Source organism: Polyodon spathula, chromosome 1, assembly GCF_017654505.1.
Source record: "Polyodon spathula isolate WHYD16114869_AA chromosome 1, ASM1765450v1, whole genome shotgun sequence".
Classification (NCBI taxonomy): domain Eukaryota; kingdom Metazoa; phylum Chordata; class Actinopteri; order Acipenseriformes; family Polyodontidae; genus Polyodon; species Polyodon spathula.
The window spans coordinates 11516608-11534772 of NC_054534.1; the positions used below are offsets into that span (position 1 = coordinate 11516608).

Genomic DNA, 18165 nt, shown 5'->3' on the forward strand with positions numbered 1-18165 from the left:
TGATACACTTGTGAACTTACATATATCATGCCAAAAGATTTCCTCATTAAGTACATTGTAACTATGCATAATAACACTGTAATGATGTATAAGTACACATCTATTTACTCAGTATCTACTCGGTAAATACACAGTAATCAGAAACACCTGCTCTATGTAGAGTAAATGGGGCAGCAGACTGGTTTACTGTAACATGTGAGGCCTCCACCTTTGTCCTGTGCATCAAAATTAATTTCAGTCTAATTTAAATATCATTTGGACTCTCACTTTGTCAGGTGAAGTAGTTCAGTTGCACACAGTGACACACACTTTGTCAGGTGAAGTATTTCAGCTGCATGCAGCGACACACACTTTGTCAGTTGAAGTATTTCAGCTGCATGCAGTGACAAACACTTTGTCAGTTGAAGTATTTCAGCTGCATGCAGTGACACACACTTTGTCAGTTGAAGTATTTCAGCTGCATGCAGTGACACACACTTTGTCAGGTGAAGTAGTTCAGTTGCACACAGTGACACACACTTTGTCAGTTGAAGTATTTCAGTTGCACACAGTGACACACACTTTGTCAGTTGAAGTATTTCAGCTGCATGCAGTGACACACACTTTGTCAGTTGAAGTATTTCAGTTGCACACAGTGACACACACTTTGTCAGTTGAAGTATTTCAGCTGCATGCAGTGACACACACTTTGTCAGTTGAAGTATTTCAGCTGCATGCAGTGACACACACTTTGTCAGGTGAAGTAGTTCAGTTGCATGCAGTGACACACACTTTGTCAGTTGAAGTATTTCAGCTGCATGCAGTGACACACACTTTGTCAGGTGAAGTATTTCAGCTGCATGCAGTGACAAACACTTTGTCAGGTGAAGTAGTTCAGTTGCATGCAGTGACACACACTTTGTCAGGTGAAGTAGTTCAGTTGCACACAGTGACACACACTTTGTCAGGTGAAGTAGTTCAGTTGCACACAGTGACACACACTTTGTCAGGTGAAGTAGTTCAGTTGCATGCAGTGACAAACACTTTGTCAGGTGAAGTATTTCAGCTGCATGCAGTGACACACACTTTGTCAGTTGAAGTATTTCAGCTGCATGCAGCGACACACACTTTATCATGTGTGTAACTTTAATTATTAGAAAAGTCATTCTAAAGAGGTCCTGCCACTCAGGGGCAGTTCTGCCAAAAGACTTGGAGGGCGGTGGGGGATTAAGCTGCCCCCCCCCCCCCCCCCGTTTTTAACATCAACACATGGATTGTGTAGGTAGCTGGTGGCATAACCTAGGTGACAATCATATAACTTGTTTTTGACTAATCTGCACACAGGTTTAGTGTTAATTATAATTACAGGCTAGCAAGAGAGAGACCAGTATTTTTTCTCCCTCTGGTAGTTTATAACAGTTATAAATGTTCCAACGTCATCATTAGTAACAAATGAGAGAGCACTCCAAATTATGCTGCAGGTGTCACATCTTAATGCTCACCCCCGACTAACTTTCACCCCCCTGAATTTTGGTCGAGGCTAATTCTCACCCCGTAGTGAGAATTAGCCTCGAGTGAGAATTAGCCTAGGCTAAAAATGACAAGGGTGAAAATTAGGTGGGGGAAAGCATTAGGCTGTGACACTGGCATGAAAAAACTTTCAAATTCCATGCTTTTTATTTCAGTGTGCAAGAGTGCGTTAGAGTTTGTAAATCAAACTCAAAGAAAATGATACAGTTGTACAACACCAACATTTTCATGGCTTTTTCCCCACAACTGAACCAAAGGTTACATTTATTATTCAATTCAGTCTGTATTCAGTTGTCACCTGTAATGTGTGCTTCTGTTCTAGTTCCATCAGAGAGTATCATTCAGTAATAAAGGAGGATGAACGTATACCAAGTGTATTAAACACTACTGAGTCGATTGGGGATGAAGTGAATATCAGCTATGTGGTAAGAAGGAACTCATCTTACAGATATGCATGACTAACATGAATGCATTAAAACAGATTCCTAGTTACAGTTAAACACCCAGTGACTGAAGGGGATATAGCCATTTTCCCATTATATTGTTCATTACACACCCCTGCCTTACCTGTAACTTCCACAGTCATAAAATAAATACTATAGCTGTGGACACAAGTTTTGCATTACCTATAATTTTAAGATTGAGACATAATTAAAAAAAAGGAACTATACAAACATAATTTAGATCTTTTATTTAACATCATGTAATCAAATAAACTACAAAATGATATCACAAAAATCTACCGGAAGCCACAATAGTAGTACGGTATTTCGTGTTAGATTTCGAAATGTCACATTTTCTCATATCTCATCTGCTAAATAAAGCACTTGTTTGAGTCATGCAGGGTGTTTTGTAGTAAGTTATGGCCTCCTTATTTGCAAGCTGAAGTTGTCACGATGTATATTAAACCAGGCAGAAAGCAGGTTGCCAGTGCTCTGGAACACTTTTTGTTTAGCCTGTCAAAGGCATTATTGATAGAATATGCTTTGAGCTCTGCGTTGTTGTATTTCTGATGTGCTTTTATATTAGTAGCAGATCTATATATTAGTTGCTGCTTTTAGTGATGAAGTCTACCAGGAATTGCAGAACTGCAGATCAGTTTTTATCTGTTGTTCACCTCATCAATGTTACACACACTTGCTTTCCCTATCACCCTAACAGATTGAGAGAGAAGCCCATCGGCCAATGCCTCCTCTCACACTGGAGATCCTGTTTCCCTACCAGTCTCCACGAAAGAATACCCTATTATACTTGACCACTGTGAACACCTCAATGGTAAGACTGTTCTCTTTGCACACTGCAGCATGTGGATATGAACGAGAGAGAGTTCCTGTGTGTCAGAGAAGTCACCTGGTGCACTTGTGTGGCTGTATAAATGGTATGCTTTTCAATTGCACACATCTTATTAATGGTGTGATGTGCTGAGGGGTCCCCGGTCGCATGACAGATTTTGTTTTTCTTGGCCAAAAATACACGAGAATATGGTCAGGCTGGCTGCATGAATAAAGTAGGATCTGTGAGATATCAGTTTAGCCCAGGACTGAAGGGATGTTTGTATGTACTCTGTCCTAGTAACCAAGATAGCTAATAGCTTGTGTAAAGTTTGCTAAACTCCTCTATCTGTCATCATATAATGGTACAGTCTCTGAAGAATGGCCAGTAGTTTTTATTTTATTATATTTTTGTGTGTGTGTTGGGGGGGTGGGGGTGGGGGGTACATTTAACTTTGGAGCTGAATACGGAATTGATACATAAAAAATAAAAATAAATTATTACAATTAAGAATAGGACCTAGATTGAGTTTCACTGACAGTACCAGTATATGCTGTTTCATTTGTTTAGAACTTTAGAATTATGCTGCACTATTCTGTGAGCAGCCATGGCTGTGTTCCACAAACTTGCAATCAATTCCTTTTTTATTTTATTCGTTTTGCCCATTGGCTAAACCTAGTGGACCAGTAAACATTTGCTTAGTGGCACATAGTATACAGTCCATGAGAAGTGTAATAAATCTGTAGCACAATCACATTGAACCTATGACTAAAGTACTTTTTATTTTAATATATACAGAACGTGAAATGTAAGGTACACCATCTGGTCAACCCATTTGATATAAGCCCTGCAAAGCCCTATGTGACATCCCCACTGAAGGAGACGCTCAATAGCTATGTTGTGGTAAGTCCCAGTTGTCATTATAGTACAGCACATACACTTTAATTGAGTCATCTATTGTTGAAGAGCAAGTATCAAATAAAAAAAATTAAAAACAATTCTGACCCCTTACCTTTCTGTGATGTTTGACATAGAGCTGGTCATACAATGTGTTCAGATGATGTTTCGTTTAGCCTGAGTGAGAAAGGTGCTTCCAGCTGTTCAGAATAGTTAGCTCCAAGTTGAAGGAATGTGCCGCCTCTCTCAGCTTCCTCTCTGTGGTACGTGACCTACGAGACTGTCTGGATGTGCACCTGAGGAGAAGCATTGAGACTGTCTGGATGTGCACCTGAAGAGAAGCATTGAGACTGTCTGTATATATACAGTAAATTGCAGAAAGGGAAGATTATTTCTATTTTATAATCCAGATATTAAATGTATAAAACTTGAAAGAGTTATTACAAAATATCTTATAAACTGAAATACTCACATGCTGTATTTTTGTTTAAAATGACAAATAAAAAATATCAGTTCTTTGCAATGTATGTTGTTCTTTTGCTAGGTTGTCTCTCACTTTTAATATTTTTCCACAGGGGTGTAATAACTCTAGATGTGAATCCCTCCTGTGTGCTATAGAGCCTTCACAGACAACTCAAGTAAATATTACACTGCGAGTCTGGAGACCAGCCTTCAGGAAAGTAAGTGTGACCTTGACTTAGTTAAGTTATTTTACATGTTAATATAGTGATTTACAATGAGCTAGCTGTACCACTAGGTGACACTGTTGACACTTCTGTTGTGCTTTCTCCTTTCAGGCTGATTTTTCAAGTTTAAATTTGCTTGTTCTTGCAATGCTGAAAGTTACTGACCCTTCTTCCATTATCCTTCTAAACACAGACAGTGAAACCAGAATGGTGAGTACTATGAGATACTGTTACATTTTAAATAGTCCTAATGATTGGCAACAATGAAACCCACATTTAAATAGTAGTAGTCATAGTAGAATACAATTAAATGTAAAAATGTTGCAGCTTTACATTCTTTTTTTTTTTGTTTTTTTGTTTTTTTGTTTGTTTGGGGTTTTTTTCTGACTGGCATTGAATAGCTGCACTTCATTATCCTGCCACCAGGTGGCAAAAGAAAGTAGACAATGCATTAAACAAAACATCAGACAGCGCTGTGGATTTAATCATGCGCATGGTTTGGCAACAAAAGCCTTCTTCAGAAAGTGTGGATCATTATCTTAAATTAGGTGCTGCCAAGCCTGTGCAAAGAACACATTTATGGCGCACACAAAATATTAATATTAAATAGTTTCTTGTATTTTTTCTAAAAAGACATAGCAATCTGCTGGTTTCGGCACAAATGTGCCCTCATCAAGATAGCCCATCAAATCCATTCAGGAGTTACATATTAGTTCCAGTTAACACGTCAAAAACAGTGGGTGACTTCATGGAGATCATTCTGCGCAGAATCTGTGCAGAATCTGACCAATTTAGCCTTAGAATATTGGTTAAATTGGTCAGATTCTGCGCAGAATTATTTCTGTCAACGCACCTCGTTTTTCAAACCGTAACAATCATCATATTAACTCAATTAATGCATCTAGAAACATTTATCAGTCATTCATAATTAATCACAGATTATCAACTCCTGGTCATTAATACGATTAATTGCTCTATTTATTTTAGAAACATCATAACCACGTTCTGTAAAACACATATATTAATGTTTTAAGTGCATGATACATATTTAAATACTCCCTTCAGATCTGTGTAACCTTTTTTCAGAAATAATAATAATAATAATAATAATAATAATAATAATAATAATAATAATAATAATAATAATAATTTCAGAAAACAGGAAATAAATATTGTGACAGTAAGGTCAGACTGTGGCAGCCCATTCATTATCATAATAAGAAAGACAAGGGGAAGCACGCCTGGGTTTCATACACTTGTATTTTCTCATATGCAGGTAACAATAAAGGTGTCGAAGGAGGCCCCTAGTGGAATATCTCTCTGGATCATTATAATGAGTGTGCTCATTGGCCTCTTGATACTGGCACTGGTAATTTTTGGATTATGGAAGGTGAGTGAGTGCTACTGCTAATACACTGCTCTGAAACCCAGAGGTCTCATCAACACCCAACCAGCCAGGGAGGGAGAGGCTGAGAACCACCCCAATTCTCTATATTAAATAGAAAGAACCCCCAATTCTCTATATTAAATAGAAAGACCCTCCCAATGTTCTTTATGGAACAGAAAGAACATCCCAATGTTCTATGTGGAATAGAAAGCACACCCCAATGCCTTATCTTACAGCTGTATGTTAAAGCACGCCGTCGGAAATCATGTTGGAACCTCACAGGAAGAATGGTTTCCTTTTCTCGTGGATACTCAGTAATGGAGTTTGTTCTTCAGGACTGGAATGGTTAAAGGAAAACAGAAACTCTTCCTGATTTGTTAGTGGCTTTTGTTTCCATTGTATCTTTGATGGTAGGACACAGAACTGAATTGTATTGTTATTGTTGTCTTTAATAACAGGCTGGCTTTTTCAAGAGGCCATTGAAAGATGCAGCAAAAGAAGAGAAGTGGTAGAAACATCTGCAAACAAATCTTCCATCTGCTATCCTCAGGACTGTGTTTTAATTTAAGCGTTACACTTTGTACAAAATGTCTATGCCGTGTCTTGCATTTCACCTGTTTGTTTTTTTCACCTTTTGAGTTTGCATTCTTTTTTGTGACCACAGGGGGGCGCCATCAACACAGTTAAGCAAAGGTTTTTTTTTTGTTTTTTTTGTTTTTTTGGACTGAAATTAGAAAACATTTACAAAAGTACATCAGTACATCCCACAGGGAAATATGACATACCTTGGATAACATTTTAACGCAGTGTGGCTCTCTGGCCTTATATTATAGTGACTTAGTAAAAGTGCCAAATAACAAGCAACACCTGCGATAACGATAACTGTGATTGTTTCTGCTGTTTAATGGAATGGAAGCATTGAATAATTACACACAGTTGAGAGAGAGAGAGAGAGAGAGAGAGAGAGAGAGAGAGAGAGAGAGAGAGAGAGAGGTGCCATAATTCAAATGTAATCCTAAAGATAATATACCTTAGTATTACACTGCCAAACCGTTCCATTTCTCATGACCAGAAAGCACAAAGTACCAAACATTATTGTTGTTTTGTCATGACTATAATATGAAACTCTGTATCTTACAAACAGGTACTGAGTCACCTACTGCTTGAAATTTTATAATTTTATACATCTGTTAACAGTTATATACACACACACACACACACACACACACACACACACACACACACACACACACATATATATATATATATATATATATATATATATATATATATATATAATAATATCAATAGTCTTTAACAGAAAAAAAAACAAGCATAGTATTATGCTGTATATTAATGTGTTTATTTAAGTTTTTTAAATTAAATTGTGCTTGAAATGTAAAAATGCTGAACTTTATCACTCTGTAGAGATGTACTGTGCATTCATTTAGACTGAAGTATTTACAAATGGTACATTTCTATGACTCGCGTTTTATGCACAGGCATTGATTGTGTGTCCACTGGTTTTAAGCATTACCACTGTTGTTTTGAAAAATCTATCAGCCTATTCCCAAATCTTCAACAAAATACACAGATTACCTGCAGTACTTCACAGAACACAGCAGAGTACTCTTAAGAAGAGGGGTTAAAACGTGGTAGTATTTAGTATGTATGGAGCTGACGGTCTGTTCAGTAGCATACAGTTGATGACAAGCTTGATTTCCAGTTTTAGAAGAACATTATTCTTTTCAAATCAATGAGTTTCTGTAGAATAAAAAATACAAATAAAAGATTGAAATTTGTCTCTGCTCTGCATCTTTATAACTTTGTTGTTTTGCTTTATTATTATTATTATTATTATTATTATATTATTATTATTATTTTATTATTATTATATTATTATTATTATTATTATTATTATTATTATTATTATTAATAATAATAATAATAATAATTTAGGCACATGCAGTACTTAGAAATATGTGAATATATTTTGTTTGGTTTCAGATTTGAGCTCCATTGTTTTGCTGATTTTTTCAATTTTGCACATACTGTACATGTAACGAACAATGAATGTGTCAGTTAATTTTCTACTTTAAAGGAGTCTTCAGGCTTTCACATCCGTTTGGTTGTACTTATTATCTTATCGGGCATATTGTATATCTGCAAAACAGCTTCTGCAATTGAGAAGAAATATCTGTAGCTTAACTATAAGGGGATAAGTAATAATGTTATGCTACACAGAAACATAGTACATCTGTTTTAAAGTTGGTCAGCACTTCTTTCATTTGTAACATTATATAAAAATGTACAAATAACTATATGCGTGGAAAATAATGTAGGACAATCCTAATTTGGCACGTGTAGCATTGGAAATTAATAATTTAAGCATTGTATTGTTGGTCAGCTGCACTGTATAACTGAAAAAAAAATGTTTTAAATGCAAAGCACTGGTTTATATTCTGTACCTTCAATAGCACAGAAACAATGCTTTGAAATACTGTCACTGAAATATCTATTTTAATAAAAATTAAAGTGTACGGACATGTGCATTGTGTTTCCTCCTGCCTTCAAACACATAACCTAATACTGCATCTCTATGTGGTGTGTGGTATTTAGTGTCTGGAAGTCAGGTAAAAGCATTGTGTTCCATTGTATAATAATTGTTTCTTGCTGCACATACAGTTGTGGAGCCCGGCTCTTTTGCTTTGTGGTTCGTGCCCAGCCTCCGTCCTGTTACATAAGTGCCATGACCCGGATCTCATAAATTGGCTGCAGTCAATTGCTAAGGTTACATGGGGGAAGAGTGTAGCGAGCAGTGTTGTGTGATGTGCTGCGTTATGGATGAACAGTGTAGCGGGCAGTGTTGTGTGATGCACTGTGTTATGGATGAACAGTGTAGCGAGCAGTGTTGTGTGATGCACTGTGTTATGGATGAACAGTGTAGCGGGCAGTGTTGTGTGATGCACTGTGTTATGGATGAACAATGCAGTAGGCAGTGTTGTGTGATGTGCTGCGTTATGGATGAACAGTGTAGCGGGCAGTGTTGTGATGCGCTGCGTTATGGATGAACAGTGTAGCGGGCAGTGTTGTGTGATGCACTGCATTATGGATGAACAGTGCAGTAGGCAGTGTTGTGTGATGTGCTGCGTTATGGATGAACAGTGTAGCGGGCAGTGTTGTGTGATGCACTGTGTTATGGGTGAACAGTGTAGCGGGCAGTGTTGTGTGATGCACTGCGTTATGGATGAACAGTGCAGTAGGCAGTGTTGTGTGATGCGCTGCATTATGGATGAACAGTGTAGCGGGCAGTGTTGTGTGATGCACTGCGTTATGGATGAACAGTGCAGTAGGCAGTGTTGTGTGATGCACTGTGTTATGGATGAACAGTGCAGTAGGCAGTGTTGTGTGATGTGCTGCGTTATGGATGAACAGTGCAGTAGGCAGTGTGTGATGTGTTGCATTATGGATGAACAGTGTAGCGGACAGTGTTGTGTGATGTGCTGCGTTATGGATGAACAGTGCAGTAGGCAGTGTTGTGTGATGCACTGCGTTATGGATGAACAGTGCAGTAGGCAGTGTTGTGTGATGTGCTGCGTTATGGATGAACAGTGCAGTAGGCAGTGTTGTGTGATGCACTGTGTTATGGATGAACAGTGCAGCGGGCAGTGTTGTGTGATGCACTGTGTTATGGATGAACAGTGCAGTAGGCAGTCTTGTGTGATGCACTGTGTTATGGATGAACAGTGTAGCGGGCAGTGTTGTGTGATGCACTGCGTTATGGATGAACAATGCAGTAGGCAGTGTTGTGTGATGCACTGTGTTATGGATGAACAGTGTAGTGGGCAGTGTTGTGTGATGCACTGCGTTATGGATGAACAATGCAGTAGGCAGTGTTGTGTGATGCACTGTGTTATGGATGAACAGTGCAGTAGGCAGTGTTGTGTGATGCACTGTGTTATGGATGAACAGTGTAGCGGGCAGTGTTGTGTGATGCACTGTGTTATGGATGAACAGTGCAGTAGGCAGTGTTGTGTGATGCACTGTGTTATGGATGAACAGTGCAGTAGGCAGTCTTGTGTGATGCACTGCGTTATGGATGAACACAGTAGGCAGTGTTGTGTTGTGTTATGGATGCACTGTGTTATGGATGAACAGTGCAGTAGGCAGTGTTGTGTGATGCACTGCGTTATGGATGAACAGTGTAGCGGGCAGTGTTGTGTGATGCACTGTGTTATGGATGAACAGTGCAGTAGGCAGTGTTGTGTGATGCACTGTGTTATGGATGAACAGTGTAGCGGGCAGTGTTGTGTGATGCACTGTGTTATGGATGAACAGTGCAGTAGGCAGTGTTGTGTGATGCACTGTGTTATGGATGAACAGTGTAGCGGGCAGTGTTGTGTGATGCACTGTGTTATGGATGAACAGTGCAGTAGGCAGTGTTGTGTGATGCACTGTGTTATGGATGAACAGTGCAGTAGGCAGTGTTGTGTGATGCACTGCGTTATGGATGAACAGTGTAGCGGGCAGTGTTGTGTGATGCACTGTGTTATGGATGAACAGTGCAGTAGGCAGTGTTGTGTGATGCACTGTGTTATGGATGAACAGTGTAGCGGGCAGTGTTGTGTGATGCACTGTGTTATGGATGAACAGTGCAGTAGGCAGTGTTGTGTGATGCACTGTGTTATGGATGAACAGTGCAGTAGGCAGTGTTGTGTGATGCAGTTATGGATGAACAGTGTAGCGGGCAGTGTTGTGTGATGCACTGTGTTATGGATGAACAGTGCAGTAGGCAGTGTTGTGTGATGCACTGTGTCATGGATGAACAGTGCAGTAGGCAGTGTTGTGTGATGCACTGCGTCATGGATGAACAGTGCAGTAGGCAGTGTTGTATGATGTGTGATGCACTGCGTTATGGATGAACAGTGCAGCAGGCAGTGTTGTGTGATGCACTGCGTTATGGATGAACAGTGTAGCGGGCAGTGTTGTGTGATGCACTGTGTTATGGATGAACAGTGCAGTAGGCAGTGTTGTGTGATGCACTGCGTTATGGATGAACAGTGCAGTAGGCAGTGTGTGATGTGTTGCATTATGGATGAACAGTGTAGCGGACAGTGTTGTGTGATGTGCTGCGTTATGGATGAACAGTGCAGCGGGCAGTGTTGTGTGATGCACTGTGTTATGGATGAACAGTGCAGTAGGCAGTGTTGTGTGATGTGCTGCGTTATGGATGAACAGTGCAGCGGGCAGTGTTGTGTGATGCACTGTGTTATGGATGAACAGTGCAGCGGGCAGTGTTGTGTGATGCACTGTGTTATGGATGAACAGTGCAGTAGGCAGTCTTGTGTGATGCACTGTGTTATGGATGAACAGTGTAGCGGGCAGTGTTGTGTGATGCACTGTGTTATGGATGAACAGTGTAGCGGGCAGTGTTGTGTGATGCACTGTGTTATGGATGAACAGTGCAGTAGGCAGTGTTGTGTGATGCACTGTGTTATGGATGAACAGTGCAGTAGGCAGTGTTGTGTGATGCACTGTGTTATGGATGAACAGTGCAGTAGGCAGTGTTGTGTGATGCACTGTGTTATGGATGAACAGTGAGCGGGCAGTGTTGTGTGATGCACTGTGTTATGGATGAACAGTGTAGCGGGCAGTGTTGTGTGATGCACTGTGTTATGGATGAACAGTGTAGTAGGCAGTGTTGTGTGATGCACTGTGTTATGGATGAACAGTGCAGTAGGCAGTGTTGTGTGATGCACTGTGTTATGGATGAACAGTGTAGCGGGCAGTGTTGTGTGATGCACTGTGTTATGGATGAACAGTTGTGATGCACTGTGTTATGGATGAACAGTGTAGCGGGCAGTGTTGTGTGATGCACTGTGTTATGGATGAACAGTGCAGTAGTGTTGTGTGATGCACTGTGTTATGATGTGATAGGCAGTGTTGTGTGATGTGTTATGGATGAGTAGGCAGTGTTGTGTGATGCACTGCGTTATGGATGAACAGTGCAGTAGGCAGTGTTGTGTGATGCACTGCGTTATGGATGAACAGTAGTAGGCAGTGTTGTGTGATGCACTGTGTTATGGATGAACAGTGCAGTAGGCAGTGTTGTGTGATGCACTGTGTTATGGATGAACAGTGCAGTAGGCAGTGTTGTGTGATGCACTGTGTTATGGATGAACAGTGCAGTAGGCAGTGTTGTGTGATGCACTGCGTTATGGATGAACAGTGCAGTAGGCAGTGTTGTGTGATGCACTGCGTTATGGATGAACAGTGCAGTAGGCAGTGTTGTGTGATGCACTGTGTTATGGATGAACAGTGCAGTAGGCAGTGTTGTGTGATGCACTGTGTTATGGATGAACAGTGCAGTGGGCAGTGTTGTGTGATGCACTGTGTTATGGATGAACAGTGCAAGGCAGTGTTGTGTGATGCACTGCGTTATGGATGAACAGTGCAGTAGGCAGTGTTGTGTGATGCACTGTGTTATGGATGAACAGTGCAGTAGGCAGTGTTGTGTGATGCACTGCGTTATGGATGAACAGTGCAGTAGGCAGTGTTGTGTGATGCACTGTGTTATGGATGAACAGTGCAGTAGGCAGTGTTGTGTGATGCACTGTGTTATGGATGAACAGTGTAGCGGGCAGTGTTGTGTGATGCACTGTGTTATGGATGAACAGTGCAGTAGGCAGTGTTGTGTGATGCACTGTGTTATGGATGAACAGTGTAGCGGGCAGTGTTGTGTGATGCACTGTGTTATGGATGAACAGTGCAGTAGGCAGTGTTGTGTGATGCACTGTGAACGTTATGGATGAACAGTGCAGTAGGCAGTGTTGTGTGATGCACTGCGTTATGGATGAACAGTGTAGCGGGCAGTGTTGTGTGATGCACTGCGTTATGGATGAACAGTGCAGCAGGCAGTGTTGTGTGATGCACTGTGTTATGGATGAACAGTGTAGTGGGCAGTGTTGTGTGATGATGCATGCTGCATTATGGATGAACAGTGTAGCGGGCAGTGTTGTGTGATGCACTGTGTTATGGATGAACAGTGTAGCGGGCAGTGTTGTGTGATGCACTGTGTTATGGATGAACAGTGCAGTAGGCAGTGTTGTGTGATGCGCTGCGTTATGGATGAACAGTGTAGCGGGCAGTGTTGTGTGATGCACTGTGTTATGGGTGAACAGTGTAGCGGGCAGTGTTGTGTGATGCACTGCGTCATGGATGAACAGTGCAGTAGGCAGTGTGTGATGCGTTGCATTATGGATGAACAGTGTAGCGGTACAGTGTTGTGTGATGTGCTGCGTTATGGATGAACAGTGCAGTAGGCAGTGTTGTGTGATGCACTGCGTTATGGATGAACAGTGCAGTAGGCAGTGTTGTGTGAACTGCGTTATGGATGAACAGTGCAGCGGGCAGTGTTGTGTGATGCACTGTGTTATGGATGAACAGTGTAGCGGGCAGTGTTGTGTGATGCACTGTTATGGATGAACAGTGTAGCGGGCAGTGTTGTGTGATGCACTGTGTTATGGATGAACAGTGCAGTAGGCAGTTGTGTGATGGCATGGATGAACAGTGCAGCGGGCAGTGTTGATGATGCACTGTGTTATGGATGAACAGTGCAGTAGGCAGTGTTGTGTGATGCACTGTGTTATGGATGAACAGTGCAGCGGGCAGTGTTGTGTGATGCACTGCGTTATGGATGAACAGTGCAGTAGGCAGTGTTGTGTGATGCACTGTGTTATGGATGAACAGTGCAGCGGGCAGTGTTGTGTGATGCACTGTGTTATGGATGAACAGTGCAGTGGGCAGTGTTGTGTGATGCACTGTGTTATGGATGAACAGTGCAGTAGGCAGTGTTGTGTGATGCACTGCGTTATGGATGAACAGTGCAGTAGGCAGTGTTGTGTGATGCACTGCGTTATGGATGAACAGTGTAGCGGGCAGTGTTGTGTGATGCACTGTGTCATGGATGAACAGTGCAGTAGGCAGTGTTGTGTGATGCACTGTGTTATGGATGAACAGTGCAGCGGGCAGTGTTGTGTGATGCACTGTGTTATGGATGAACAGTGCAGCAGGCAGTGTTGTGTGATAGCGGGCAGTGTTGTGTGATGCACTGTGTTATGGATGAACAGTGCAGTAGGCAGTGTTGTGTGATGCACTGCGTTATGGATGAACAGTGTAGCGGGCAGTGTTGTGTGATGCACTGTGTTATGGATGAACAGTGCAGTAGGCAGTGTTGTGTGATGCACTGTGTTATGGATGAACAGTGTAGCGGGCAGTGTTGTGTGATGCACTGTGTTATGGATGAACAGTGCAGTAGGCAGTGTTGTGTGATGCGCTGCGTTATGGATGAACAGTGCAGTAGGCAGTGTTGTGTGATGCACTGCGTTATGGATGAACAGTGCAGTAGGCAGTGTGTGATGCGTTGCATTATGGATGAACAGTGTAGCGGGCAGTGTTGTGTGATGCGCTGCGTTATGGATGAACAGTGCAGTAGGCAGTGTTGTGTGATGCACTGCGTTATGGATGAACTGTGCAGTAGGCAGTGTTGTGTGATGTGCTGCGTTATGGATGAACAGTGCAGTAGCGGGCAGTGTTGTGTGATGCACTGCGTTATGGATGAACAGTGTAGCGGGCAGTGTTGTGTGATGCACTGTGTTATGGATGAACAGTGCAGTAGGCAGTGTTGTGTGATGCACTGTGTTATGGATGAACAGTGCAGTAGGCAGTGTTGTGTGATGCACTGTGTTATGGATGAACAGTGTAGCGGGCAGTGTTGTGTGATGCACTGTGTTATGGATGAACAGTGCAGTAGGCAGTGTTGTGTGATGCACTGTGTTATGGATGAACAGTGTAGCGGGCAGTGTTGTGTGATGCACTGCGTTATGGATGAACAGTGCAGTAGGCAGTGTTGTGTGATGCACTGCGTTATGGATGAACAGTGCAGTAGGCAGTGTTGTGTGATGCACTGTGTTATGGATGAACAGTGCAGTAGGCAGTGTTGTGTGATGCACTGTGTTATGGATGAACAGTGCAGTAGGCAGTGTTGTGTGATGCACTGCGTTATGGATGAACAGTGCAGCAGGCAGTGTTGTGTGATGCACTGTGTTATGGATGAACAGTGCAGTAGGCAGTGTTGTGTGATGCACTGTGTTATGGATGAACAGTGCAGTAGGCAGTGTTGTGTGATGCACTGTGTTATGGATGAACAGTGCAGTAGGCAGTGTGTGTGATGCACTGCGTTATGGATGAACAGTGCAGTAGGCAGTGTTGTGTGATGCACTGTGTTATGGATGAACAGTGCAGTAGGCAGTGTTGTGTGATGCACTGTGTTATGGATGAACAGTGTAGCGGGCAGTGTTGTGTGATGCACTGTGTTATGGATGAACAGTGCAGTAGGCAGTGTTGTGTGATGCACTGCGTTATGGATGAACAGTGTAGTGGGCAGTGTTGTGTGATGCACTGTGTTATGGATGAACAGTGCAGTAGGCAGTGTTGTGTGATGCACTGTGTTATGGATGAACAGTGCAGTAGGCAGTGTTGTGTGATGCACTGTGTTATGGATGAACAGTGTAGCGGGCAGTGTTGTGTGATGCACTGTGTTATGGATGAACAGTGCAGCGGGCAGTGTTGTGTGATGCACTGTGTTATGGATGAACAGTGCAGTAGGCAGTGTTGTGTGATGCACTGTGTTATGGATGAACAGTGTAGCGGGCAGTGTTGTGTGATGCACTGTGTTATGGATGAACAGTGTAGCGGGCAGTGTTGTGTGATGCACTGTGTTATGGATGAACAGTGCAGTAGGCAGTGTTGTGTGATGCACTGTGTTATGGATGAACAGTGTAGTGGGCAGTGTTGTGTGATGCGCTGCGTTATGGATGAACAGTGTAGCGGGCAGTGTTGTGTGATGCACTGTGTTATGGATGAACAGTGCAGTAGGCAGTGTTGTGTGATGCACTGTGTTATGGATGAACAGTGCAGTAGGCAGTGTGATGCTGTGATGAACAGTGTAGCGGGCAGTGTTGTGTGATGCACTGTGTTATGGATGAACAGTGCAGTAGGCAGTCTTGTGTGATGCACTGTGTTATGGATGAACAGTGTAGCGGGCAGTGTTGTGTGATGCACTGTGTTATGGATGAACAGTGCAGTAGGCAGTGTTGTGTGATGCACTGTGTTATGGATGAACAGTGCAGTAGGCAGTGTTGTGTGATGCGCTGTGTTATGGATGAACAGTGTAGCGGGCAGTGTTGTGTGATGCACTGTGTTATGGATGAACAGTGCAGTAGGCAGTGTTGTGTGATGCACTGTGTTATGGATGAACAGTGTAGTGGGCAGTGTTGTGTGATGCGCTGCATTATGGATGAACAGTGTAGCGGGCAGTGTTGTGTGATGCACTGTGTTATGGATGAACAGTGTAGCTGGCAGTGTTGTGTGATACACTGCATTATGGATTCTGTCCCCTGTCCGTGAGATGATTTTAAAAGCTCTATAACATTGAGGCATAAACAATGAGGCAGTGTGGTCTAGTTGTTCAGTGGGTCTAGTGGTTCAAGTCCGGGGCTTGTAACCAGATGGTCACTGGTTCAAATCCCATCCCTTTCACTGACTAACTCACTGTGTGACCCTGAGCAAGTCACTTAACCTCCTTGTGCTCCATCTTGCGGATGAGATGTTAAGTCAATGTCTTACTGTAAATAACTCTGCATATAATGCATAGTTCACAGCCTACCTCTGTAAAGAGCTTTGTGATGGATGTCCACTATGAAAGGCACTATATAAAAATAAATAAAGAAGAAAGAATGCAGACGAGCCCGGCTCATCAAAATCCCCAGTCCTGCATTATCTTCCCTCTCATCTATCCAGTCCTGCATTATATTCCCTCTCATCTATCCAGTCCTGCATTATATCCTCCCCAACAGCAGTACCTCAGGATTTCTCCTCTTGGCTACTCCAGTCTTGAGCTGCATTCTACACATGGACTATTGAAGCAGACTTGGACAATCTGGAACAAGGATTGAACCTCCCTCCCTGCCAATCAGCTGCAGTGTTTACACCTTGCTACACCAATTCTTTGTATTTCTGAGGTGTCAGTAATCTCTTTCCCTGCGGTGTCTGAACTTACACGCTGTACTTTGAGAATGGTGTCATTGTTACAAGCCACTTTAAATCCTGAAATTACGAAAAGAAAACTCACATGTTTTTAATGAAGGTGCTGTTTATACCCATCACTGTTTAAATGAAGTAAAATAAATTAGCAAAGTATTTACTAGTAAGTATGGAACCACTAGAATTGAATCACCTTATTTGTGTTGCTGTTGTTTATTTAATTTGACAGCTCAGTTTAGTCGCTCAGCACAAACATTAGAGCTCCAAGCAAAAACGAGGCATGCAATTTTGCAACAGCTGTACTCAGCCGGTCCCTTGGGTTGATTCAAAAGCGTTCCAAACTGCTTGAAGCCTCACTTGAGATCAGGCTGCTCAATTATTATGGAGTAGTAGTAGCATGTGAAATGAAGGAAGGTTAAATATTTTTAATATTTTTATAATTTTTTGTGAATTTGCTGTTTTTTACTTTGTCTCTTTTTGAAACCTGGAGAATGACTTTACCAGTGGACTACAGAAAAAAAAGATCTGCATGTAGTGTAGCTCCAACAGACAGATGATTACTCTGAAACAACATGTAAAAAGATGTACAGAGACCTAGTTACTGTACCAAAGCATGTAAAAACAGGAGCATGTCAGTTCACTTCCATTGTAAAATAGAATCCCAGTTAACACTTGTTTTGCATTGGTTGCTATGATTGTCATTTCAAACGCTAGGGATTAAAGACCTGATTAATGTAAGCATCTTTCTTTCTTCAGTAATTTAGAATGTAAATTGCAATGTGAGCACATTCCAGTTGCTCTGGGTGATTTTTTTTAAAAACCCAGTCCCATTCTTAGAATATGTAAAAAAAAAAAAAAAAAAGATTTATTTGCTTTAGTCTTCTCGTTGTCGATCAGTAAATGAATTGTAAAAATACAGTAGCCTACATTTGTTACTACAGTATCCAAGAGAGGGAGTGGAGCTTTAAATAAAACCAAAGCAGAAATCATCTTGTTCAGAAAAAAACGGTAAAACCGCTCATTCTATTCCTAAAAGCTCTCTGGTGCACCCTGCTGGAAAAAGAAAGTATGGATTTTTACACTTCAAGCTGCACCGCGTGATACTGTGCTGTGCCTCTTGGTACTGCTGATTTGCCGTGGTACGGTGGAAGTTTTCAATAGGACCCACTGTATGTTCAGATTTATAAGAAGCAAGGTGGCATTTGGTCAGTTAGGGGGGCCAGTAAAATGAGGAGTACCCGGACCCAGAGAAAATGTGCATTCCCTAAGACAAGTTTAGACAACATTTCTCTATGATTGTCTAAACATGTC

The 18165-nt window shown here is 41.8% G+C and overlaps 1 protein-coding gene across 1 annotated transcript in view; it reads left to right on the plus strand.

Annotated features, from left to right (window-relative positions):
• The window catches only part of LOC121314142 (integrin alpha-1-like), a 59926-nt gene extending 52936 nt beyond the window's left edge, over nt 1-6990 (plus strand). Inside the window, exons 24-30 of the mRNA XM_041247112.1 lie at nt 1832-1934; nt 2671-2784; nt 3580-3684; nt 4254-4358; nt 4476-4574; nt 5641-5754; nt 6210-6990. Of these exons, the coding sequence (XP_041103046.1) occupies nt 1832-1934; nt 2671-2784; nt 3580-3684; nt 4254-4358; nt 4476-4574; nt 5641-5754; nt 6210-6263 (694 nt within the window). The 3' untranslated portion in view covers nt 6264-6990. The remainder of the gene's footprint in view (nt 1-1831; nt 1935-2670; nt 2785-3579; nt 3685-4253; nt 4359-4475; nt 4575-5640; nt 5755-6209) is intronic.
• The last annotated feature ends 11175 nt before the right edge of the window (nt 6991-18165 follow it).